Genomic DNA, 26,858 nt, shown 5'->3' on the forward strand with positions numbered 1-26,858 from the left:
GCCCAGAACAAGGAAGAAAGGTTAGTTTTCTTCATCTGCTGTCACAAACCAAAATTCATTTTTACTTAGAAATAAACTACAACCACAAAATATCTGGATACTGATGTCACAAAATACAAAGATAATCACATTTAATATTTCAGGTCAACAAATATGCCTAAAGCCAAACAGTACACTATTTTAAACAGACTTGGAAATAAAGTTTTGTTCATTTATGCTTCGTTAAGAATTATGTCCAGTCTTATCATTTCACAAGAATAATGCAAGGGGCCGGGCGCGGCGGTTCACGCCTGTGATCCCAGCACTCTGGGAGGCCAAGACGGGAGGATCGCTTGAGCTCAGGAGTCTGAGACCAGCCTGAGCAAGAGCGAGACCCCGTCTCCACCAAAAAAAAATTAGCTGGGTGTGGTGGTGGTACCTGTATTCCCAGCTACTTGGGAGGCTGAGGCAGGAGGATCTGCTGAGCCCAGGAGTTGGAGGCTGCAGTGAGCTGTGACGAGGCCACTGCACTCCAGCCCTGGTAACAAAGTGAGACTCTGTCTCAAGGAAAAAAAAAAAAGAATAAAGCAGGGGACAAAGCTGAGTGCAGTGCTCCCCAGCCGCTGGCCGCTGGGTTTACAGTCGCTATTCCAACGTGCTCCTTATTCCCTCAAGGGCAGCGCTTTATAAAGGGTTAGGACAGGACAGGTGCGTGAGCCAATATACATAATTACAGAGCTGATTCTGGGGTCGCCGCATTTCCTCTCGTCAGTAGGAGCGAATGGCCGGGGGGACCGTGGCACAGTCTGCTTCATTCAAAGTTTTGTCGATTACAGGTCTGTATTCCAGAGTGACCTTAAAAAGAATAGTCGGTGGTAAGTCACGTACGAACTGCCATCTCGTGTTACTTGCTTTTGAAAAAATTTAGATTTACAGCTATCAGAACGTAAAGGTATTCACTGGAGTATCGTCAGCGACACAGTGGAAAGGAGGCAGGTGCAGGACAGGGAAGCACATGATGACGGCCGTCTGTGCCACACAGAGCAGTCAGAACACCAGACTCTCAGCGCTCTGCAAAAACACGTACGTCACCAAGAGGTGACGCCTCGCACGTACCACCACACTGTATGTTAAACTATCCACTTACTTCCAGTTTTTCTACCAGAAAGTGTTCACCTAGGTTAAACACCCGTAATCCAAAAATCCCAAATGTTCCAAAATCTGAAACTTTTTGAGCAACGACACGAGGAGAGGCTCACGGAGCACTTCGGGTTTCAGATTTTCAGATTAGGGTTGTTCCCCCAGTAAGTATAATGCAAATATCCCAAATCCAAAAATACCCCAAACCTGAAACACTTCTGGTCCCAAGCATTTTGGATAAGAGATACTCAACCTGTATACATAACTTTGTACACATATAGCAAAAAGTATATACACGTACACTCAAGACTTTTAAATATTTCAAAATGGTAATAGGTATCCCTGATTGACGGGCGTTTAATTCTTTTTTACTTTCTAAAATGAGTACGTTATTTCTTTTATAATCACAAAAACCTCCAAACATTATTAAAAACAGGCTGGGCTGAAGTGGGGAAGTCTGACTTCTATGCACTATCAGAAAATGGCCTTCGTGACAAATTATGAAAATGACCAGCTGCCTGAATTAAGGACCCACTAGCTGTGCCATACAAGTGATGCCAGAGCTCACCGTAACTTCTGTGGACACAGGTAAATGCTTACAAGACTGGTACAGCTACAAAAAGCCTAAGGGTAGACACTTTCTATCCTCATTATTTCTGAATCTTAGTGCCCAGCAGAAGTGCCAAGTGAATTGTGCTTCAGTGGAACAAGGCCACAGCCCTCTCCTGCAAGCCCAGCGCGCTGCCCACCCAGCCCGCCTCAGCGCCTGTGCTGCTCTGCTTGCTGAGCCCACCGGCACCTCGTCCCCCTGGCTCCAGGTGCATTGCTGGTAGTGGCTGTGCCTCCCACCCAAAGCCATGGGCTTCCCTCCTCCCTGGCCACCAGGCCTTGGACACGTGGTCCCTGCCCAGCGACCCCACCCGGCCCACACCACGGAGCTGCCCCTTCCTCGGGCTCCTCAGAAGCACCTGCAGGCACTGGACGGCCTCTGGCCGGAAGCCCGACTGACAGTCTTGCAGGGGTGCCCCGCTCTGTCGACTGCGGACGTAAACCCGGCTGTCCTCCCAGTTCACGGCAGGGCAGCAGGGGCATCAGCACATGGTGACAAGTCCCCCCAGCCCTCTGTACCTTGCCGGTGCCGACGTCGACGTACGAAAGGGTGTGCTTCCTCCAGTGCTCCCCAAAGGGCTTCTGCTGCTGCCCCTGCACGGGCTTGGAGTAGTCGTACTCGTCGATCCGCACCTGCGGGCAGAGGCGCGACACTATCGTCACTCTGCCAGCAGCGCAAGCGGCGGCTGCACAGCACCAGAGCGACGCACGCAGGACCGGCCGCCGGGCCCTGCGTTGACGCCACCTCCCCTTCAGCCAGCGAGGGCACCAGGGACAAGTCCAACCCACCGAGGCCACAGAGCGGGTCAGGAGCTGGAAGCCAGCCGTGCGGGTCCAGAGTGATCCGTTTCTGTATTTCTGTTAGATAATATCCCTCATGTTCCTACAAGTTCATCGAATCCTTTGTCTTTTTGTTTCACACTCTGGGAGACTGCCTCAACCTTTTCTTTCACCTTGTTTTTATTTAAATGTCTTGATTTTAGCAGTTACATTAAAATTTTCAAAAACTCATAAAGAGAAGCTGAACGCTATTGAGGAAAATCCTGCAGGTAGAAATGGGTAAGACTTGTAGGAGCCTCTTCGGAAAACCCCACAGATCCAACACTCGGCTGTTTCTGCTGAGTGAGCTGGGTGAGCGGGTGGGCAGAGGGAAGGGCTTCTCTGGGGGCCGCTGGGGCCGCAACAGTCCCTCATCTCTAAGTGTGAAATTGCAGAATAAGCTCCCCTGGGATCTACCTGCGTATCCGCCGTAACTGGATGAAATGGAGACTCATTCGTCTCAGCCCCGTGAATGACCAGCCCTGGAGAAGCTTCCTGTCCTGTACACACAGACGTGCTCGCCCATCTCTTCCTTCACGCTGAGTACATACAGGGCAAACCCAGTCCCGGTACAAAGTCCCGAGTAGTGGAGGGCAGATCAATAACTGTCACAGTAAATAAAACCCGATTCTCCCGCTCAGCCGACCTGCCCGTTCGCCCGCGGCCGCGGACTGGAGAGGCGGCAGCCCACACGCTGTCCTGAGCGAAGCCTGCGGTCTGCCCCGTGGAAGATCTTCATCCTTTTGCGGAGGTAGTTTATCCTGAACTGGCTCTCACACCCCAAGCTTCCCTTCCCATGTGTTCGCTATCATATGCTAAATACTCTTTTCTGGCACAATCTGACACGTGTGCTCTGCACAAAAATCAGTTCACCTGAAAAATAGTGACCAAAGATCAGGCTCTATAATACCTTTCCCACACCACAGGTCAGGTCTGAAATAATAACTTTCCCATCATTTTAATTCAGTAAATTAGCATTTCCTGGCCATGGTACTCTGGCTAAACTCTGACCCTGGCCCCAGTGAGAACAAGGCACGTTTTGCCGAGATGCTGCTGTTGGCCACAGCGGGTGCTGGTCCAGGCAAGAACAAGGCCACACTGGTACTGACGATGGTGAGAACAACGGAATGAAAAGAATTGCAGAGAAAACGTAGGCGTGGAGCGAGCAGCCCCAGGTGGGCGCAACAGCAGGTGCATGGGGGGGGAGGGGGGGCACACCTTGTAATCTTCCCTGGCGTGAGCGCCCCGCGACTCCTTCCGCGCCTCGGCTCCGTAGATGGTCTGCAGCGCACACAGCATCAGGTTCTGCAGCTCCAAGGTCTCCACCAGGTCCGTGTTCCAGACCATTCCTGGGGGCAACACAAGGGCCCATGGTGGGGGATCCAGCCACACAGGCTCTGCAGGCCGTGGCCGTGGCCCTGGGCCCGCGAGCACACCGCCACGCCTGCAGACGGCACTGAGCAGGACAGACAGCGCCGACCACTCACCCCTGTCAAACGTCTTCAGGTGCTGCAGGTCTGCGTAGAGCCGACTGATGATGTCACAGCCTTCCTGCAGCACGCTTCCCACACGGAACACTGCGGCGTGACTCTGCATGGACTGCGACACAGAATAGCATTTGTGAGCTCTTCATCCTCAGAAGAAGCCGTACCAGGACCTGCTTAACCTTTGGACCTAAGTGTTTTCCACATTTCATTGTATTGTAAAATATTTATGTAAATTAAACAGAAAAACTAGGAAATTCAGACTATGAGAGTTTATTACTGTGAATATTTTTTTTGTAGGGACAAGGTCTTGCAATGTTGCCCAGGCTGGTCTCAAAGTCCTGGCCTCAAGCGATCCTCCCACCTCGGCCTCCCTGAGAGCTGAGATGACAGGCATGCGCCACCTCGCCCGGCCTATTACTCTGAATTTTAAAATGAAGTTTTGATTAAAGCTTTAAAAAGAATTTCTATGTTTCCATCGCAAGCATGTCTTCAAACGAGCCCGCAGACATCACGCCCAGGGCAACACTGCATTTCTGGCACAGACTTTGCGGAACAGGGCCAGGGTCGCCGATGCCACGAGGACTTCTTGCGAGGCACAGCGCTCTGACCCAGCAAGCCCCACCCCAACCCCGACGAATGGGCAGCCCGGTGCAGCCCACAGGCCTCTGGCGGTCACATGACGTGAACCGGCCCCACCCTGCTGGGGACACACGCTGGGAGGTGCCGAGATGATGCGCGGGTGAGTGGGTGAGCGAGGTGCGGAGGCCATCACGGAGCGGGAAAGTTCCAGGCCTGGAGCCCTCTGCCATCTTCTCATGGGCGACTGCTCTTCCGGGTGTTGTGTGGACACTCTTTATGGATCCCGCGCGGAAAACGTGCCATGAAACAGGCCTGAAGCTTACTTCAGGGATGCCGAGAACAAGGCATCTCCCTTTGTCTCCTGCCGAAGGGACGGGCACCTCTCTCGGGATGCCCCTCCCCTTCCCCCCTACTGAGAAGCCTCGCCAACACGCCCCCCCACCCCGCCGCGCCCCCGATCTGAACGCCTCTTCCTCTGCCGACAGCAGACAACGCCGTGTCTTTAAGTTTATGATTTTACGTGGAGATATTTCATCTAATTTTCTTTAGACTAATACGTAATTGTAAAACTGTAATGCACATCATCAACTTACGGGGTTTTCAGGAAGAATACGTGGGGAAAAATTGTATCTTAAATCTACAAAATATTCAACATTGTTTCCTGTCCTTTAGTAGGCATGTATTTTCCATATCTTTTTAATGTATTTCTGGCTAAGTCTGTCCAAGGCATTTCCGTGTTTGGCTGTAACGTGAGTGAGATGTCTGTCGACTTAGGAGTGGGTTGGCACCGGCGTACTCAAAAGCTACTCAGTTTATCGAGGCACTTTACTACATTCTTCCATTATTTCTATTAGTTTTTCAGTTTATTCTCTCGGAATTTTTAGGGAAGCGTATGTATAAATAATAACTTTACTCTTTTTCAATACATGCCTCATTTTTTTTTCGATTGTCACTATTATATATTAGCTGGAATCAGCAGAAAAATTACTTCCCCCACTGAAATGCATATTCCACGAGTGCAACAACTTCTGTCTGTGTTCAGTGCGGACTCTAGCGTCTCACGGTGCCTGGCGCACAGGGAGCACCAGGACAACCCTTATCTGGTTATTCAGTCTCACGGAGGTGCCACTGCCACACCCTGGCACAGGCTCCTACTGCCCAGCGCCACGGCTCTGTCTGTCCTGCTGGCCTCCGACCCCACCGAGGTCCTGCAGACCTACTGCGCCTTCCTCGCGCCGCTCTCCCCGTTCCACAAAGCCCCCGCAAGCCCAGCCTCACTGGAGGACAGCAGCACGCAGAACTCTGAGACTGGAAGCAGGCAGCCTTTCCCTTCCGGTGGTGCCAGTGTGTGGCCACTGGGCTCCTTCAGAATGTGGCTAAAGCAAGGGGCTTCTTTTTAGACAATACTCACATGAAGAAATTCTTGCCAACAACCTCAGGAAGACAGAGACTGTCACTCGTGGACAAGAATCCCTGTCTTAGGCTGTTGAACCTAAGAAATATTGATTTATGGAAATGCCCCCTGTAATATCAGAGACAGAAACGATCTCAGAGGTGCTGCAGGGCTTTGCCCTGAAGGAATACGTGACCGTGTTAGTTCGCATGTCAAAGCTGCCTCAGGGGCGTCTCAGTGGTCAGCAGCAGCTGCTTGCCGCGGTGACGCTGCGTCTCAGGCCTGCGGTTCTCGCCTGCTCTGAAGGACAAGGCAGGTTGCTTGGAGCCGCGGGCTGGGAGCTGATCGATAGACAGGCCGCCTGAGACAGACACCTGTGGCTAGAGCAGTTAGCCCAAGGGACAGCTCTTGCTTGACTTCTGAAGAATCTGTTGCAATACACAATAACCAGAGCCCCGATGTCTCTGTTTTTTGCTAAAGTGATAATTTTCTCTTAAAACTTAGAAGTTTGTCCTAAAAAGATTTTGTAATGGTTTGTTCACATAGATAGAGTTAGTTAAGGGATCTATAGAAGCCTTTTGGGAGACTTTCAACCTAAAACGAACTACCTGTTATTATGCAAGTCTGTTACCACTGGCAACCGATCACTGTACCCATAAACACTGATGGGAAACTTCAGTCTTGGCTACACGATATCATGAAGCCCTCCGAGCACCCCCTGTACCTATTGTCCTAAATCTATTCTTTATAAACTATATTCTTGTCTCTGTGTATCGTTTTATTTCTATTTTCTACTTCCTAGTATTTTTCCATCCTTTGCGACGACCCCTGCCCAAAGGACCTGATTCTTTGCTGGGAGAGTAGCTAACTCCCTGCATTGGGCCGGGCATGGTGGCTCCCACCTGTAATTCTAACTCTTTGGGAGGCTGGGGTGGGAGGATCACTTGAGACCAGGAGTTTGAGACCAGCCTGAGCAATACAGTGAGGACCCCCATCTCTACAAAAAATAAAAATATTAGCTGGGTGTGGTGGTGCCTGTAGTCCCAGCTACTTCAGGAGGCTGAGGCAGGAGGATCGCTTGAACACAGGAGTTTGAGGTCGCAGTGAGCTATGATGATGCCACTGCATTCCAGCCCAGGCAATAGAGCTTTGAGACTCAGTCTCAAAAATAAAAATAAATCCCTGTATAAGAATTCGATTGCTTCCTGTTTTACACATTTTTATTGACCTAAACTTGTGTTTTTTTCTAATGCAGTGACTCTAAACATATATAGATATTTACATTAAAAACTAAAATGAAAGAAAATGAAAATGCAGTTTCTTTGGCCGCATTCCAAGTGATGTGCAGCCACTTGTGGCTAGTGGCTATCACAGCGGACAGCAAAGAGTCAGAATATTCCCATCGTCACAGAAGGTCCCACTGGACGTCCTAGTCTAGAAGGCCGACTCGGGAACACAGGCTGCAGGGATCGGCTTTCGCCCAACGCCCACCCTCCCCCCGTCTGAGTACATTCAGGGGCAGCAACGGGCCCAGTGTAAAGACATCTCCAGAGTTGCTGGGAGCCGGGCGTGACCGTGAGAGGTTTCTGAGCAAGATGTGAGCACGAGTTCGTGCTGGATGCCCAGGAAGCCTGGCAGGAGGACCTGGGGCTGCTTCTCTGGCGTGCCACTGCCCTTCCTGCTCCAGGCTGCGGCAGTCTGAGGACGGATGCCGCGCTCTGGCACGCCAGGCCCCAGAAGGCTGCCCTGATGCTACGCGGGTGCTGATTCTGCCCTGGACTGTTGACCTGCAGCCTTCTCTGCGGAAAAGGAGTGTGGTACTTTTATCTAATTGAGGCCTTCTGATCTCTCTTCTGTTCTGTCTTGATGGGTGCGGCATGTCCTGCACCCCTGCACCCCTGCACCCCAGCGCAGGGCCGGCCGGGCAGCCAGCGTCCGCGCTCCAGCGCGCCCGGGTTCCTACCTTCTGCATGCTGAGTCGCAATTCCGACGTTCTGATGCTTCCATCAGCAAACCTCAGTTTGTCAAGATTCATCACAGATTCTTCCCCAGCATTTGGTTTAATTGGGGGAACTTTATCTCCTAAAAAAAAAAAAAAAAAAAGCTAGAATTTAACTTTTAAAAAATACTTAGAAAAACTGAAGGAGTTTAGAATGACACACAAACACGCATCACAGCCATTCAAGGATTTGAAAACCGCAGCAGTGACCTGAGCCAACACACTGCCCGCCCGCCCCCATCCAGGGAGCCATCTACTGATTTGGGACCAATTTTAAAGATCATAAGAAAAAACTGCCGGCCCACAGTAGCCGGTATCCATTAAGTAATCTTGGAATGAACTAACTGGGAGGCATCTCAGAAATTAAAATTCAAATATGCAGACCTTGTACTGTTGCTCTACTAAGGGGAAAATGACACCCTCCCGTGTTCCCCAGGGGTCGGCCACCCGGTGGTCCTCAGATGTGAAGAGACGAGGGAGGTGATGGCACTGTTGGAGCTTGTCTGCTGATTCTGACTCACATACTCTCACCTGTCTTTTTTGAGACAGGGTCCCTCTGTCGCCCTGGGCTGGAGTGCAGTGGCACAAAAACAGCTCCCTGCAACCTTAAACTCCTGGGCTCAGATGATCCTCCTGCCTCAGCCTCCTGGGTGGCCGAGACTGCAGGCAATGCCACCACGCCCTGCTAATTTGTCTGCTTTTTGTCGGGGGTCTTACTATGTTGCTCAGGCTGGTCTCAGACTCTTGACCTCAAGCAATCCTCCTGCCTTGACCTCCCAGAGTGCTGGGATTACAGGTGTGAGCCACTACGCCGGGCCAGCTCTCGCCTTTCTAAAAAGATGTTCTGAGGATTTTTCAAAGTTTTTTTGTGATGACATTTTTTAGCAGCATTTTCCCAACAGGTCATACACGCAGGAGGTAGACGGTATGGGACGCAGAGACGCACGTCGCGTGCTCCCGGCCCACCCCACTCGGCGTCAGGACGCCGGCCGCTCTGGAGTCCTGCCGGGAGCTTCCAGGAGGCTGTTTCCTTTCCTTCTGTTTACACTGTTCTAAAAACCGAACATTCAGTAAGAACGGCTGTTTTTCTTTTGGTATAAATTTTAACACAAGCATAGATGCATATAACCACCTACCACAACCACAATATATAGAAAGATTTAAACTTTGTTGGTTTTTCTTTTTTTTACCTAACCACTAGATGATACAGGACTGAACTTTTTAAATGTTTAAAAAATTTACATTTCGGGGGAATTAGTGGTACAAACTTTTTTTCTTTCTTTTCATTTTTAAAAATAAAAGCATAATTAAGATACAATAAAATAAAGTCACGGTTTTTAGTGTCGGTTGTCCAGTTCTGACAAGCACAGAGCTATGTTAAGTGCCAGCGCAATCCGGACATGGCCTAGGCAACCCCCAATCCAGTTTCTTCAGTGCAGTTTTGTCCTTTTCCAGAATGTCACATAAATACAATACACACGTACGGCCTCTCGACTCTGGCTTCCCAGCACGCTGCGTGAGACGTGCGTGTGAGTCGTTTGCTCCTTCTTATTTCTGAGTTTAAAAGTGTTTATAGGTCCCTCAGATACAAAAGTGTAGGGTTTTCCTATAAAACTTTTTCTCATTTTCAAAGAAAGGGAACCTCAACATTTCTGCTTTGCTCTGAGGGGGCATCCGCCCCCACGGCTGTGAAGCGCAGGGCCGGCGAGTGGGACAGGCACTGCCCGTGGCAGCGGGACAGCCGCCCACCCTTGCCGCTGGGCAGCACCGACTCGGGACGGGGCGCCACCTCCGCGGGCGCCAGCCCCGAGCTGGGGACACACTCAGGAAGAGACTGTCTGAAATACAACCTGCCCTTTTTATTACCTGCACCTTTCCAAACACAAATACAAAGGGGGTGTATTGAACTAGTAGGTTAAGACTTCTGCACTAGTTTCTGCATCATCACTTCAGTCTGTACAAAAAGCGTTTGCTCTACAAAACAGCAGTGATGCTAAACCGTTAACACGAGTGAAACATGATGGGAAGCATGTGGGCCTGGGGTCCCCCCGTGCCTCACCCCCTCACATGGTCATTCTGAGCAAATGAGGCACCACACCTGCTGTGGACCTTCTGGAAGGTTGGAACAACGGTAACTATCCTGTTTTTAGTGTATGTAAGTGGGCTCACGCTTCCAGCACACGGAATTTTTTCTCTTGCACATTATTTTAAGCTACCATAAGAAAACCACCAACTGAAATCCATTCTATCATGGAAGGTGGGCACCACATCCAACCTTTTATTTTGTTTAAGTCACCCTTTTCCTTTAATAATGATTAGTTATACTTCGTTCTTGGAGGAGCCTAAATTATTTTTCTAAGTACCAAGAAGTTATACACTCACTTAAGCCTATTGTTTAAAGTACTGCAGTAAGTAATTTGTTTCAGGCAAGTCACGTGTAATGAACTTCCCTTCAAAATGATAATTTCCCAATAGTGCCTTTTCTAAGCAGAACACAATGACTAGAAAAAACAAAATGTGACCCCCCAAATTTACGTTCGTAACTGTGAAGGCCCTACCCAGCCTACGGTCCAGTCTCGCTGCCACCACACACGGTCTTGCCTTCCTGTTTCCGCACGTCCCAGGGAGGAACCCAGACCACCTGTTTGACCCCGAGCTCGTTCCCACACATCAGGACCCGCAGCCCCTCGCCGGAGCCCGGCGCCCGCAGGAAGCACGTACCAGGCCTGCAAGACTCTTGGATGCTCAGGGCACAGGCCCGGCCAAAGACGACCAGGTCCAGGAGCGAGTTGGCCCCGAGCCGGTTGGCGCCGTGCACCGAGGCGCAGGCGGCCTCCCCACAGGCGTACAGGCCGGGCACAATCTGATCCTGGCCGTTCACGTGCCTCAGGACCTTTGGGAAACAAGATGATGATGAAACGTCAGGGTGCCCGTGTCTCCACAGGCCTGCTTCCCCGGACAGGGTGTCCGTGCAGCACGTAGGCCGACAAGGGCAGGACGTAAAGGCCTCGTCTTCTCTGCCTGAGAGGGAACCCCCAGAAGGGACCTCCCGTCCTCCTCTGCCCCTGAACACTCCCCGGGCCACGCAGGTCAAAGGACCCCCCAATGCCAGCATCTACGACCTCCCTGACATCCAGTGTTCCTCAGGACCCTGCCCACCACCGCTGACTCGGCCGCCCCTCTGTGCCTGACTGCACGACCCGGGCCCAGGCTGGGAGCAGCCCACAGTGGGGGTGCGTGAGGCGTGGGGGTGCGCGTGAGACGTGGGGGCGCGCGTGAGGCGCGGGGGCGCGCGCGAGGCGTGGGGGCCCGTGTGAGGCGTGGGGGTGCGCGCGTGAGACGTGGGGGCGCGCGTGAGGCGTGGGGGAGCGTGTGAGACGAGGGGGCGCGCGCGAGGCGTGGGGGTGCGTGTGAGACGAGGGCGACTTCAGATGCTGCCGGTCACCACTCATGTCTGCAGGGGGAGGAGCAATTCCCGCCCACCTCGCCTGACGAGGGGACCAACACAGACGGGCGCAATGACAGGCTACTGATCGTAAAGACCACCTGATTCACAAGATCATTAAACAATAACGAGATCATGGGAAAGTAACTATAAAACGGAAAAAAATGCTAATGGCATTATGACTATTTACTAAGAAAAAATTAAGAAATTGTTAATAATGAACTGCTACTAAGGAGTAAGTGTAAAAACTGGACTATAATCAGCCTCCCTCCCCCTCCAGTAACAGCATCAGTAATTTAAAGTAAGTGTAATCTATTAAACAACACAGTACTTTTTTGAAGAAAACATCTGTCTTTTCCTCTAAGATCTGAAGGGACACCTGCGAGGGGGCCCGACACCGTCACCTGCCCCTTGTGGTTGGTGGGGATGCCGCCCATGTTGTAGTGCACCGTGGGGAGCACGGGGATCGGCTCCTTGGTGACGTCCACGCCGGCGAAGACCATGGCTGTCTCTGAAATGCCAGGCAGGCGCATGGCCAGCTGCTCCGGGGGCAGGTGGTGCAGCTGCAGGTAGACGTGATCCTTCTCGGGGCCGCAGCCTCTGGGAAAACGGAACAGTGTCACAGATGGCAAAGAATGGTAACTATAGAGAATGCAAAATCACTGAAGCACGTTAAGTTCCAACATTTTTGATACTGAGAAAACGCTGCCCTCCATTTATGGTGACTGTCCCATCACATCTTTCCTAGGCACCTCCTGCAGGGCAGGGACAACCCCGCCCTCACCGAACCCCTCTCTAACCGTGGGGGTCGTATTTGCTACGTCTCCTTGGTAGATGCCCTAGAAAGTTCCCTACGCCAGATGGTCACCTCTGGGCCTGGGAGGAACTGGTTCTAGGACTGTGGATTCCCGAATCCGCAGACGCTCGAGTCCCCGACGCAGAACAGGGCGGCGTTGGCAGGTCATCTGCGCACACCCTCCTGCGCTTTCCGTTGTCTCTGGAGCCCCCGGAACAGCGAATGCAGCGGGAACGCCGCAGACGGCTGTCAGACCGCGCTGTCCCGGGAGGGGTGGACAGGGGAGGCCTGCGAGTGCCCAGTCCGGATGCAGCTCCACCTCCACCCGCGGCGGGCCGAGCGCACAGACGTGCACTCCCGGATACAGGGGCGCGGCTGGGCTCTAAAACGCCATCTGACTTCTTGTTTCTCATGTAAACGTGTAAAACCTCTACAGGCCACACCAGCAGATAGGTAACGAGTGTCTACGCTAACAAACAGGGCCCCGCGCTAGAAGAGCCTCGCGTCACTCTGCCGAAAGACAACCAACCCCCACCCTGGAGGGCTGCTGAGACACCTGTGGGCCTGACACACGGCACCCAGGGCTCACGCGCCGACTCCGGGCTGGGTGTGTGTGTTTCTCCCTCCCATGCTGGGTGTCTGCCACATGCCCACCCACGAGGACAAACTATGTTTCAGATTTGAGAAAGATCTACGTTAAACCAGCTAAAATTCTCAAAATGTGGCTCCTTAAGAAAAGTATCACAAACTAACAAACAACAGCCAGCAAGTAACAGCGAACTGTTCGTGTGAGCTACTAAGGTGGGGGTGAGCGGTGTCGAAGGTGGCCCAGAAGTGACACCAGCCTGGACGTTAAAATGTAAATGAACAGTCACCAAAAGGGAGCCACGGCACAGGGTGCGTGAGCTCACGCACACCCACCCAGACAGCCCGGGGGCAAATCCCACACACCTTCCTTCACGGATTTCCAGCGTCATCGATCGAGACACGACGTCTCTGGACGCCAGGTCCTTGGCGACAGGCGCATAGCGCTCCATGAAACGCTCGCCCTCACTGTTGATGAGGATGCCGCCCTCGCCACGGCACCCTTCTGTGATGAGGCAGCCAGCACCGTAGATGCCTGCAAAAAAAAACCAATTAAATACTTAAGACTAATGAATGCTACATCTGTATTTCAAATGCGTATTTCTTCAAGACATTTTTAGGGGCAGACAGGAAAAGGGTATACCAGGGGCCTTACATGAAAAACTGAATAATAAAGAGAAAGCGTTAGCAGTAGCAAGTGTGGATAACAGGTCTGGGCAGACTGGGGTCCCCCAGGGAGCAGGGGGGGTGTCACTAGTGAACGAAGCTCTGTTCAATACTCTGATTGCAGCCCAGTGTATGTTAAATGCACCAAATTTTGTTTTAATTTTTGGACATTCTTTTGCACGATGATATTGTGGTAACTACTTTCGGTGAGAATAACCAGCTTGGAGAATTTGGGTACCTGAAGTACCCAAATAGCAGCAAGGACAATAGTTATTGTTATAGTTAGTACTTGCTATGGACGGTTCTACCTGCTTTACAGACATTAACTCGCATAAGCTTTATGACAACCCCAGGTAACGTTACCCCCATTCTCAGAGACAAACAAATTAAAGCTTAATAAGCCACCCACGGTCACGCAGCAGAGGACAGAAACCACATTCAAAGCTGAGCAACATGTGCTCTTGACCATGACTCTGTGTCCCTCAATGTCACGAAAAACAAGAAATGCCAAGCTCCTGGATTTTAACAATGGAGACCAAATTAAACATCATTCAAAAGCTAGTATTTTCATTAGTACACAAAGGGTTATCTTGCTTTTAAAAGAATGAAATTCTTGCATTTCGTCTGCATTCCAGTTTTGCTAGTTTCAATGACCTTTTTTCGGTGGTTTAATTTCTCATACATTGGAAAGGAAACATCAGAAATGGAGCCCTAAATATATTACAGATGGAATTGAGACCCTCGGTGGCATTTCACTGGGTAAGAACAGTAATAAAAAGAACCAATAGACCAGATACGGTGGCTCACCACCTATAATCCCAGCACTCTGGGAGGCTGAGGCGGCAGGATCGCTTGAGGCCAAGAGTTTAAGAGCCAGCCTGGGCAACACAGTGAGACCCCATCTCCAAAAAAAAACTAAAACATTAGCTGGGCATGGTGGCGCGTGCCTGTGGTCCGAGCTGCTCAGGAGGACCACCAGAACCCTGGAGCTCGAGGCTGCAGTGAGCTATGACTGCACTCTAGCCTGGGCCACACAGCAAGACCCCATCTCAAAAACCAAAAAAAAAAAAAAAAAAAAAACAAAACAAAACCTAAAAAAATCCTCAACAAATATATTTTTTATTTTTCATCCCTGTCAGGGACCAGAAAGAACGTACTGACAGAGCAAAGAGAAGAAAAAGGTCTGGTTCTTCTTTTTTCTTTTTTGAGACAGAGTGTCACTCTGTTGCCTGGGCTAGAGTGCCGTGGCGTCAGCCTAGCTCACAGCAACCTCAGACTCCTGGGCTCAAGCGATCCTCCTGCCTCAGCCTCTGAGTAGCTGGGACTACAGGCATGCGCCACCATGCCCGGCTAATTTTTTGTATATATTTTAGTTGTTTGGCTAATTTCTTCATATTTTTAGTAGAGATGGGGTCTCGCTCTTGCTCAGGCTGGTCTTGAACTCCTAAGCTCAAACAATCCTGCTGTCTCGGCCTCCCAGAGTGCTGGGATGACAGGTGTGAGCCACCGCGCCCGGCCAAAAGGTCTGGTTCTCTGGTATTCCACCTGGAGTCTCCCCAGTCCACAGGTCAGCAAAGCAGCACAGAAAGAATCCAGGACAGTCCCCTCAGATGAGAGGCAGGTGGCGGTGTGTGTCTCTCTCAGGTTCATTTCTGGAAAACATCCCCCGAACAGGACCTCAACTGTCACTTCTGTGTTAATGTGGCCGAATCCCTTGATGGCGTCAGCTGTCTGACGAGTTGGCCCTTGGTCAAACAGGCAGGCCCAGGGCCCACCTGTGGCGCGGAGTCCTGTCACGGCGTGTGCTGCCCTCACGCCCCAGTCCCAGGGAAGCCGGGTCTTCTCCCGAGACGGAAGTGCGCCCACAGCCCGCGCCCGTCAGATCCACCACCCAGCCGCAGCGCGCCCGGCAGACACGGACGGGCCGCCACGCGCTGGACACAGCACAGAGGCAACCGAGACAGACCGGCCCCACCCTGAGGAGCTGACAGCCCAGCCCAGGGGAGGGACGATGACCAACCGCTGCTTTGCCACGGGATAAGTGCCACCAAGGCCAGGGGTAGAGCGCTTGAGGAGCACACAAGACAGGACCTAACCTGCCCGAGGGCAATCGGGGAACTGTCCTGGAGGAAAAGACGTCTAGGTTAGGACCTGACAGGCGAGAGGTCTGAAGATGAAAAGTGTGCTAGTACGGGAAACCGCAGAGGAGCACTGAGTGGGCACCGCATGTTTACCAGACACGAGCGAGCCACTGGCAGGCAAGGGTCCTGTCCTACCTGTGGGGTGGAACTGAACGAACTCCAAGTCCTGGCAGGGGAGGCCTGCCCTGGTGACCATGGCCGTGCCGTCACCGGTGCTGGTGTGGGCAGACGTGCAGCTGAAGTAGGTGCGTCCGTAGCCTCTGGAAGCAGCAAACAGCAGTGACTGCACAGGGCCCACGCCAGGACCTCCCACCCGACGCGACCCCAGAATGGCCAGAGCGGCCCCGGGCACCTCTCCCGGGCGCCGTCCGTGCAACACACCCCAACCCCACACACGGGCGTGCACACGCTGAGGGCCGCGGCCCTGGGCTAGTGGGACAGGCCTGGGGGACGGAAGGGACTCTCATCTGTATTTTAGCTTTGTCCTATGTATTGGGTTTCCCTGACAGGCGTATATTACTTTTATAATAAAAATTTAGAAACTTTTATGGATTCTCTTGTTTTCCCAGCTTTACTGTGGTTACGACTGACAAATACAGACTGTATATATTTAAGGTCGATGACGTGATCATTTAAGTACACAGAGTGAACTGATGACCATGATCAGGTTAACACACCCACCGCCTCACAGAATTTCCCTGTTTTTCGTGATGCAGACACTTCATATCTACTCTTCTAGCAAACTTCGAGGATACATGTTATCGCTAACGACAGCCGCCGTGCTGTACACCAGATCTTCAGAACGTCATCTCACAGCTGAGACGCACCTTTAACCAGCATCTCCCCACGCTGCGCCCTCCAGCCCGACAGCCGCTGCTCTGCTGTTTCTGCAAGCTTGACGTTTTTAGACGCCACACACAGGCGACACCGTGGCGACATGCAGTGTTTGCCTTTGTGTGCCTGGTTTATTTCGTGCAACAACTGCCCTCCAGGTTCCCCGTGCTGTCCCTCACGCCCCGGGGCACACACGCCCCATCTTCGTCAGACACCGGCGTGCACGATGCTGCGATGCCGCGGTGAACCCGTCTCGCTGAGCTCCTGATTTCATACCTTCGTACCCAGAAACGGGACTGCTGGATGCCATGGAGGTTCTATTTTTAATTTTCTGCGGCATCTCCATACTGGTTTCCCCAGTGGCTGCGCCGCTTTGCATCCCTGCCGGCGCGTGTCCTTCATCCACAGCCTCACGGCGCTTGTCACCGCTCGTCTTCCCGGCAGCAGCCTTTCCCACTGGGGCGAGGTGGCGTCTCTGTGGTCCCAGCTGCCTCCCCAGTGACCAGTGAGGAGGAGCCTCCACACACCGCTCGGCCACTTGCGTGTCTTCGTCAGAAAAACGCCTTTTCGAGTCCTTTGCCCATTTTTAATTGGGTGGTTGTTTTTGCTACTGAGTTGCGTGAGTTCCTTATACATTTCAGATATTAATCCCTTATCCGATAAATGGTTTGCAGATATTCTCTGCCAATCTGTAGTTTTGCTGATTGTTTCCTTTGCTGTACAAAAACTTTGTTAGGTTTTTAAAATGGCTAAAGCAACAAACTGACAGCGTAGAAATGAAATGTACTTAATCATGTGCAGAAACAGGAATGATCTATTCCAGGAATCAGAATCCATTACAGCAAGGACAGTTGTACCAGAGACCCCACGTGACCCTTGAGGCCCAGCCCCCTCATCCACAGCCAGGAGGGGCAAAGTCCATGACCCTCGGGGCTCCTCCTAGCCTGGACCGCACGGCAGCCACTGCTGTCTCGGAGGGGCTATCCCGTGCTGCCACCCCCCGGGGCAGGCGCACTGCCACCCCTCACAGCTGAGGAACCAAGGCCAGGAAGACCACCGCCCCCACGAAGTTATGTTGGGGCCTGTGTCTGAACCGTGACTCTACAATGCCTCCACGTTCATCAGAATAAAGAAACTCTGAATGAAAGTCCTTCATTTTTATAAAGAAATAAAACAAAAATTAGATTCCTGGCCAGGTATGATGGCAACTTGGGAGGCCGAGGAGGGAGGATCACGTGAGGCCAAGGAGTTCGAGCCCGGCCTGGGAAACAGCGAGACCCCATCGCTACAAGGGGACGTTAGGTTCCTACCCCGTAGCAATGACAGTGTTCTTTGCTCTTATGCGATGTATGGACCCGTCTTCTATGCACAGCGCGATGACGCCGCGACACTCTCCGCCTTCCATCAGGAGATCCAAGGCAAAGTACTCCACAAAATAGCTGGTGTCGTACCGCAGAGACTAGAAACACAAGGGGACAAGTTAGGCCGACAGTTAAAGTGATGCTGTTCATGCGACCAGGTCAAAGAACTTGATTCCATTCTGCTAACAAACGGACCAGGTAAATTCACACCAGCAACGGTGCCGGTGGCCCTGTGCAGGTGCACAGGCGGCTTCCACGCTGCGCGGCACACACAGGACACACAAGTGCAAATGTGTCAATGCACGCTAGAGACGAGAGAGCAGCGGAGTATCTGTATTGCTCGAATTTTGGGAGCACAGCTCCTATTTCCCTAAGCCCAGACTGTCTTGTGTGCGCGAGTTTGGCACCAGAGTGAGGCCCACGGACTGTAGGGGTCACGGCCCAGACGGGAGCTACTGGCTACACGTAAACACTTAATCAAAACAAACCAAACCGTCCAGCTCCTCAGGCACCCTGGCCACATCTGCAGTGGCCCCGGGGGCTGCTGGCTGCCAAAGTGGACAGTGCAGATAAGCAGCCTTCTACCCCACAGAAAAGACCAGCACAGGACAGTGTCACGAGGCCTGGCGCTGAGGGTCCCCTGGGCCAATGCAAGCAGCTCTCGTGAGCCTGGCCAAGTCCCCACGTGACAGCTCCTCTGAGGGGTGGCAGGTCCCATCACACAGTTGTCACGGCACTCAGCCAGTTGTCAAGGCACTGGTGTCCCAACACTTGCAAATTAGGGATCTGTCCCCATTTATCTGAAAACAACAGAGTTCCGAATACTGATTCCTCTGAATCAATACCGGCCAGAACATTAATCACTTGGCCATGGCAAAGCTGGCCCTGATCTCCCCGGGATCGCTACCCCTCAAGTCTTTGCCCAGCTTTAACAGTTAAGGATTAAAACGAATCACCAGCTCAGGAACTCGGGGGTGATGAACGAGCCTTACAACACTTGCTCTGTTCTCACAGCCTGAACTCGACAGATGCCAAGTTCAAACCCGGCACATGACGATGGTCAGTTCAACTTTCCCAAACAGACGCAGGAGCGAACGTGCTGCCTCGGAGAGCTGTCCACAGCATCCTTTCGGTATTTCAGACGCGCGCGAGGGGCTCACCCTTCCGTACAAGGTGTGCAACAGGGAGTGCCCCGTCCGGTCGGCCACACAGCAGCACCGATGGGCCTGCCCGCCCTTGCCGAACCTGAGGCTCTGTCCCCCAAACGCACGCTGGTAAATCCTCCCATCTTCAGTTCTGCTGAAGGGCATGCCGTAGTTCTCTAGCTGTGAAACAAAAACAAACAAAACCCAGCGCCCTAAAGGAGCTGAGCTAATTTATACTACACGACTTTAACCCAATCTGCAAAACCAAAAGTAACGTTCTATAAAATGCTGACACTTCAGAAAAGCTTCCTTGTTAAACGCACTTGGCAGTTAACGCTAGACGAAGACTTCCCTTGCCAGCTCAGCTCATCACCATTCCTTCAGCCGGGGACGTCTGCCTCAACCTCCTGAGTTCTCTCCAGGACTCCCTCTGTATCGGCCACAGACCGCAAGAGGACCCACGAGCTTCCCACAGCTCACCTCGACCACGGCGGCAGGGGCCTGCTCTGTCATGTAGTGGATGGCATCCTGGTCCCCCAGCCAGTCGGAGCCCTTCACAGTGTCGTAGAAATGCCACCTCCAGTTGTCCTCTTCCATGTTCCCCAGAGCAGCATTGATTCCGCCCTGGAAACGCCAAGCACGCCTTACAAGCGGTACGTGGGGGCCCAGGGCGTCCTCCCGTCTCCTCCCGGCCTGGACTCCGAGGGAGCCACCTACGTGTGCGGTCGGCCCGGGAGGGCTGACCTCAGGCATGCTGGTGCCCTGTCACAACTCCGCCCTGCCCAGCTGAGGGACAGAGACCCCCGCCTCGGTCTCCTCATCTGTGCGTGAAGATGAGTGAACCCTCGAAGGGCTGCTTGGAGGAGTCAAAGGTCACACAAAACATGCCGATTACTTAACGTACCTGCAGAAAAGCTCCTCAACCTCAGATCCATTCAGATCGTTTTATTATATTACAAAATGTTCCCAGTGGCATTTATGGGTGTGTGCTAAACACGAGTCACGCTTCCTGCCAAGCTGTAAGCTCCACACCGAGAGCCACACTGCCCTGCACCCCGCTTCCTTCTGTGTGTGGCCGCCACCCCGTCTTGCACCTCAGAGGCACAGAACATGGCAGGGAGACAAATGAAACGCACCTTTTTTTCCTCCAACCTAAATTTCGATTCCTCCTCTTTAGATAATCTCTCTCACGAGGCATGGTGGGAGGGGCACCAGGCCGGACGGTCAGAGAAGACCCAAGTGTGACTAAAGCCCCAAGCGGGAGACAGGGCTCCAGCCTGACGTGGGGCCCCGGAGTGCGGGTGAAGCCAGCAGGCACAGCACGGGAAGGAGGAAGGAGGAAGGAGGCTGCCCGGGCAGAGCTGGACCAGGCAGGACTTTGCACACAGTCGAGCGTCCCCAGCGCCTCTCTCTTACCTGTGCTGCGACAGTGTGGGACCTGGTAGGAAAGAGCTTCGTCACGCATGCTGTGTTAAACCCTGCCTCAGAAAGGCCAAACGCAGCACGCAAGCCTGCCCCTCCGGCGCCTACCACCACCGCATCAAATTCATGATCCACTACTGGATACTGAGCAGAAATCTGGAAGAGAAAAGTTCACCTGGCAGTCACACATGCCACAATGCAAACACGGAGACTGTGGTTCTGGTGAAGCAGCTTGAAGACCATGAGGGGCAGCTGCTACGCACAGAGTGCCGGCACCCGCCGGGGCCGAGGGGCGGTGGGCACAGCCTCGTGTGGAAAAGGGACCAACAGTCAGGTTCTATAAATGGTAGAGCGTCTACCCCACGGGACCAGTGAACCCAACACCAGCTGAAAGTTTAGAGGGGTGCCCTCAAAACATCTGTTCCTCAGAAAGCTCGGCCACCAAGACCCCCATCTGCCAACTGTCTGCCAAGGCAGGGAACTGCACCCACAAAGGAGAGCAACAACATGGACCAAAACACCGGCTCTAACACGGCTTTGCTTTCCAGCTGTCCTTTTTATTTATCTTCTCTCTTTATGCTTCTACCCATACGCACGTGCTAAACAAATCTACGCTCATAATGCAGCATAGTAGAGTTTCCCACCTGTGAGCTGCACGTTTCTCGTGAAAATATTGGAACGCTGTTTTCATTTACAGAAGCATGTTCTAGTTCATCTGGGTGACAGCCTTAGAGTTGAGGAGCACACTTCTACTTCAGGGCCGTGTCTTTTTTATGACTGAGAAGGTGCCGAGTAGTAGTAGCGATGGGGAGCTTAGGAGGAAAGAACTTGCCAGCGAACCTCAGCTGTGCAACAGAGCGGCACGGGCACACGGAACACAAAGGGACCCGTGCCCGACCTACCAGCCTGGGCCACCGCAGCAAACCCTGCTCATCTCCATTTTATCAATGTGCTGCTTTACTTTATTCAAATTTAAATCCAGTTTATAGTTACACAAAAGCCATAAGCAAAAATGTTAATATCTATGTTTATACTTACACCACAATTAAGTATTATTACACTAAAAATAATCTGGCCTTGTACTGGATGCCCACTGAGAATCTTTTCTTTTTAAATAGGTCTATTAAAACATAACTAAACATACTAAGACAGACTGGTATAGATCGTTACCCCTCGAAGCAGAAAAGAAAAATTATGATGGAACAAAAAACCAAAACTTACAGAATCTGACACTTTAGCAGACGCTCTCTTGTTCCCACCAACAGTGAAGTGAAACCCCCGGGTTCCCGTCCGGAACGCCGCCGGCCGCTGCCGAGACAGACTGAGGGTTAGTGCCGCGAAGGGACAGCAACGCTGTGGGAGGAACCGTAATGAAAACGTCTCCTTGCAAACCGCCGACCCGCTCTGCGCCCAGGTGCTCCGGCTCACAAGGAACACCTGCCCAGGAGCTGGGCCCGGCAGCGCCTCTCCCCTCTGACCTGGACTCCAGGAAAAGCCCATGCGGATGCAGCGCGTTTCCAGACAGGACAGTCACTGACTCAAGGTACAAATGGAAAAGGCACTTTCTCTGCCAAGTCCTTGTGCTACTGAGTGGAGGATGGGAAGACCACCTACATCGTGTCACTGGGCGTGGCAGTTCTGCGAAGCGTTTTAACTGGCTTCATCACAGCCCTTTCCCACTGGCGCTCCAGACGCCGTGTGCTCAGTGGGAAGGCTCTGCGCAGCGTGTCAGCAGATCTTACTCCGGAACAATAAAAGCTACAAATGGTGTCGCCCTTCATTACACACAGGAGGACTTCGGCCGCACTCTGTGCTCAGGCCCTGGTGCTGTTCCCTCTGGCCAACCTTACAACTCGTCCCATCTTAGAAACATTGACACAAAAAAACTGCCTTTTTCTTTTTTTTTTGAGACGAGGTCTTGCTCTGTTGTCCAGAATGGGGTGCAGGGGCACAATCACAGCTCATTGCAGCCTCGAATTCCCGGGCTCAAGCAATCCTCCTGCCTCTGCCTCCCAAGTAGCTGGGACTACAGGTACGTGCCACCACGTCTAGCTAATATTTAAAAAAAAATTTTGTAGAGATGGGGTCTCACTATGTTGCTCAGTATGGTCTTGAACTCCTGGCCTCAAGCAATCCTCTCCACCTCAGCCTCCCAAAGCGCTGGGATTACGGGCATGAGCCACCGCACCTGGCAGAAAACTGCTTTTAGTGAAATCCTGGCCCAGTGTGAAAGAATCTTAGCATTCTGCTGGCTGCATTTTAGAAAATCACTGATAAAATGAGGAGTTCCAGAAACATCACAAAGAACAGTTAAGGAAATAATACACTCAGCAATCAGAAGAGGGGATATGAGAGATGTCTGCAAGTATTCTGCGGGGCAAAAAAAAATTTATTCTGTAGGACAAACAAGTGGGGATTCCAGGGAGGAGAATTTGGCAAAATGAACTCTTGAATTGCTTGAAAATGAGTGGCTTCTTTATAAGCTGAAGGGACCAGGCCAAGCCAGAGGACTTGACTTCCTTTCCTCCTACCTCTTCCATCCCTTCTCACTCTGGGTCTGAATGATGGCTCGCACAAACATTTCAGTTTAGTAACACCAATTACAAAGTAGTTTCTTGAATTTTTAAATAGATCTCAACTGATAAAAGCGATTTTCTTCTATTCTCCAATTCCAAGTCTATTTCTTTGTTTTTATTGACATAAGCCAATTTAGGGTTTTTTTCTTTTTCAGAAAGTAAATTTAGAAAACTAAAAAGAACAAATATTCTCTTAGTATGACTTTAAATGGTAAAATCATGTTTTAAGAAAGAACTAAGTCTTTGAAAGAATTTCAATACAAACACTTTTGAACCCTATTAACATAATAGCACCAATAAGAATACCATATTTTGGCCTCTTCTTACAAGTGGCCTGTTCGTCCAGTATCTTGCTCTGTAAACTTATCTTGTCCTTCCTCAATAAACTTTGTCACACTTGAAAAAAAAAAAAAAAGAATAGTATATTTTGTTATAAAAAATTAAAATACAAACAGTGAGATCTCTAAGTATTTCTTTCTAAGATGTTCACAGTGAAGACCCCCTTCCCCCACTGGCTTAAAAAGTAGCAGTTAGTATAGTGAAATCTTTACAAATAATCACACCATCTCCTGGGTGGAAAATAACGACACTAAACATTTGCATTTAAATCTAATTACCTAATTTGGGGGGAGATTTTAGAATTTGGAGAACCCAATTTTAACCCTATTTCTGTCTTGAGATAAAACTCATTTTGTGTCATTTATTTAGTTTCTTTCTGAGGAGAACCTACCAAACATTTTCTAACAGGGCAACATGAAGAATGAGGAAATCTACCTAACAGTAATACTCAGACCTTGTTTAATAACGTACAAGTTCAGATGACTCAATTAGGAAGCAGAAGGGAGAAAAAAGTGAGAAGGGTAGAGACACTAATATCCTCACTCCAGCAACATGGGGAGTCCTCATCTAATAAAATACACCTATAAATCATGAACAAGAAATTAATTGGTAGGTACAATCTAAACAATTAGAAAAGCAGCTAATAAAGGACCTACAAATGGTTGCATAACTATATTGGGAAGACAAAAGGAGGGTGGCTTAAGGGAACTATAATAAATCCCCCTCTACCGGGCAAGAAGTTGATGTCCAAAAATAATAAAAATGCACCAGCATATCAGCTAAAGAAAAGGCAGTAAATACCAGGGACCAATATCAGAAACAGCTCAGCACTGGGGAATGGGGGGTGGTCTATTCCTCTTCATTTACAAGGCCTTCTATACTCATCTATATGTGTAATTATTTTCACGTTTATTATTTTTAAAATAGTGATGCTTAAAATACAGTTCACACGATTACTGAGCACAGGTTATGAGCCCTGGTTCGGGGGAATGCCACTGAAGGTTTCAAATGTTACTTCACATCCTGGACTTTCCCCACTAGCTAAAGATACTTGGGAAAAATCTATGAGACTCCAGACTAAAATTAATATCCAGGTTATATATCAAAATCAAGTCACAATTTTTCAAATGAACCAGGAAAACATTACACAGAATGCAGAACTGAAAGTCATTGTTATTGTAATCATCCCAAGAAGCAAACAATACCACTATAATGGCCTAAATAATGTACTTCTAAGATACACCATTAAAACATATTCAGAACAATCCAAAGAAATTGATTTATCCTAGAACAGTATTTTGGATATTCACAGTAAGGGGTCTGAAAAATCTCTCACCTGAAGTGAGCAGTTAGCCAACAACTATTTAAGGTCTCTGGGTTAGTTTTCCTTTGCATTAAACTGCTTTAGAACAGTTTGCAAACTGTCAGTGCACTGCAACCACGAAAAGGAAAATACGGCAAAATAAGTCCCATAGGCTTGTAACTTGGAAGCAGCTGTCGATACAGAATGGGCTGAAAAACACTACAGAATTGACCAAAATGATGTAAAGAAAAAATTCTCTGTGGACTTTACTGAAATTATCCTTAGCATCCATTTAACAAGGATATTTCTCAGTTGGCTATCACAAATGTCTTTACTTTTTCTGCTAATTTGATTCTCTTGTTCCTTTGTAAACTCCAGTTCTTTGGGGGAAAAAAGCCTATCGGAAATGCCAATAAATATATGGCTTGGGGCAGAATTAACTTCTATAGGAGAAACTAGCTTCATCAAGATAAAAAGACTTAAAAAATTCAAGACCGTCTCTAGGTAGGCCTAACTCGTGGTTCGATTTTGCCATCTCCATGGCGCCTTCTTGTTTACAAGTACCCAACCACAGGGCTGTGAAGATTCTGAGATGATGCAGGTTAGGTGCTGGCAGCCCAAAGCTGATTCAATTAATCTCTGAAAAAGATTACTTCTAATCAAGCCATTAGGCAAGAACGGTTTACACAGCCTTACATGTTGCGCCAGAACTCTATTCTTGCTCTGAGCTGGAAAAGTTCTGAGCTAGCATGGGGGAAAACGACCACAGCATCTTCGCGGATAAAAACGGATAAATCCACAAGGCATGGGCAGTGGATGGAGGCCGCTCTGTAGGCTGGAAGGGTCTCAGTCTACAGAAGCAAGGCTGGGCACGACCCCGGTTGAGGACACACTGGCTCTTCCCCAGCCGCAGGTTCCCAATCTAGCACTTCCGCTGAAAAGCCCCACTGACCCAGGACTCCCTCTTAGCAGCGGGTAGGGGCCGAAGCAGGGGGTGGGATCTCAGCTCAGTGAGTACCAACCAGGGCGACGTATTAAAGCATTTAAAACGCTTCCTGGTGTTGACAGGACGGCTGTACCACTACGCCTTACGTTTAACTCCACATAATTTTTTACATCTACATTTCAAAATGGAGAAAATTGCAGTCACAATTATAGGCATAATTCAAATAAGTATTGTTGTATGCCTTGGTTCCTACTAGGATCTTACTTTGTGATTAAATTATAAAGTTGAAGGGTGGGAGAGTTCATTTAAAACAATTAAACAAGTAAACCTTCGAAACTTGGCTTGATTAAATAAAACCCTAAAAGGTCGATTCTGGAGATGTCATTGCGGAGATGTCGCTTACACCGATCAAACCACAAGGGCTCAGGAAAGCACAACCCCGACTCCCATCCCCGACCCCCAGAGTCCGGCACAGGGAGGCGCGGCCTTCCCCCCCTCTCCGACTCTCCCCACGGTGCACAGGAAAACAAAGGTCCTGGCGTCCCCGCCCGGTCAGTGTGCCGAATTCTCCATCTGATTTTTAAAACTGTGCACAAGGGCCACCGCACACAAAACCCAAAACAAAGGCCCTTCGCTTGCAAGGCCTGGGTGGGGAGCCGCACAGATCTGCGCCTTCTCGCCAGCTCACGAGCGGAAGGGCCGGGCCCAGCCACCGGCTCGCCTCCATCGCGCCCAGGTCGCCCGCGGGCCCGGCCGCCCCACCCACCCGCGGGCCGCGGGCGTCACCTGCCACCCGGCGCCCGACAGCGGCCGGCCCAGCCCCGCGCGGCCCCCGGCGGGGACCCGCCCGTGACCTTGGGCGGACACGGCTCCTCCCCTGGTCCACGCACCAGGGCTGAGGCGGGATCCGCTCAGCCCGCGCGGCCTCCTACCCCCAGGCCTGGTACCCGGCGGTGGAGGTCGTGACCTTCACCTGGGCGCAGCCGCAGGCCCCGCCGTGACCGTCCCGACCCGGGGGCAGGGGCGAGGGGCGCGGGGACCCGGCGTCAGTTCCGCCCGCACCAGCTAGGGACCCTCCAGCTGCCCCGCCGCCGCCGCCTCGGCCCCCGCTCCGCCCCGCGGCGCCGACTCACCGCCCGGGCCAACGCCAGGTGCCGCGCGCGCAGCAGCCGCGACAAACCTCGGATCCCAGACATGTCCGCCACTGCACTGTCCCGCCAGCCCCTGCGCCGGACTGCGCCTGCGCACTGCGCGCGCGCGCGAGGGGGCTGCGCACCACGCCGCGCCTGCGCAG

At 51.3% G+C, this 26,858-nt stretch overlaps 1 protein-coding gene across 4 annotated transcripts; it reads right to left on the reverse strand.

Annotated features, from left to right (window-relative positions):
• On the reverse strand, nucleotides 1–26,776 carry SDHA (succinate dehydrogenase complex flavoprotein subunit A). Of its 4 annotated transcripts, none has more exons than XM_069492780.1 (15): nucleotides 26,698–26,776; nucleotides 21,622–21,753; nucleotides 20,395–20,556; nucleotides 19,459–19,602; nucleotides 18,994–19,158; nucleotides 17,783–17,931; nucleotides 15,774–15,898; nucleotides 13,198–13,366; nucleotides 11,855–12,050; nucleotides 10,727–10,898; nucleotides 7,970–8,088; nucleotides 4,035–4,146; nucleotides 3,766–3,896; nucleotides 2,248–2,361; nucleotides 5–834 (listed from the first exon to the last, which is right to left on the reverse strand). In XM_069492780.1, exons 1-15 carry the CDS (start codon nucleotides 26,758–26,760, stop codon nucleotides 748–750), a joined length of 2,040 nt encoding a protein of 679 aa, XP_069348881.1. In that variant the 5' UTR covers nucleotides 26,761–26,776; the 3' UTR covers nucleotides 5–747. The 4 variants fall into 4 exon arrangements, with proteins under 4 accessions (XP_069348884.1, XP_069348883.1, XP_069348881.1 ...); XM_069492781.1 differs by having other exon boundaries at nucleotides 6–834; nucleotides 21,622–21,708; XM_069492782.1 differs by lacking the exon at nucleotides 19,459–19,602 and having other exon boundaries at nucleotides 4–834; nucleotides 21,622–21,708.
• Between the last annotated feature and the right edge of the window lie 82 nt (nucleotides 26,777–26,858).

Source organism: Eulemur rufifrons, chromosome 17 (genome assembly GCF_041146395.1).
Source record: "Eulemur rufifrons isolate Redbay chromosome 17, OSU_ERuf_1, whole genome shotgun sequence".
Lineage (NCBI taxonomy): Eukaryota > Metazoa > Chordata > Mammalia > Primates > Lemuridae > Eulemur > Eulemur rufifrons.

Bases quoted from the DNA above. Each gene is read 5' to 3' on its own strand.
- SDHA (XM_069492780.1), bottom strand. From the start codon at position 26,760: ATGTCTGGGATCCGAGGTTTGTCGCGGCTGCTGCGCGCGCGGCACCTG. The intron at 13,367-15,773 runs GTAGGACAGGAC...TTTTTTTTGCAG, and splicing joins CGTTCAGTTCCACCCCACAG to GCATCTACGGTGCTGGCTGC. The intron at 8,089-10,726 runs GTACGTGCTTCC...TTTTTTTTTTAG, and splicing joins CCAAGAGTCTTGCAGGCCTG to GAGATAAAGTTCCCCCAATT.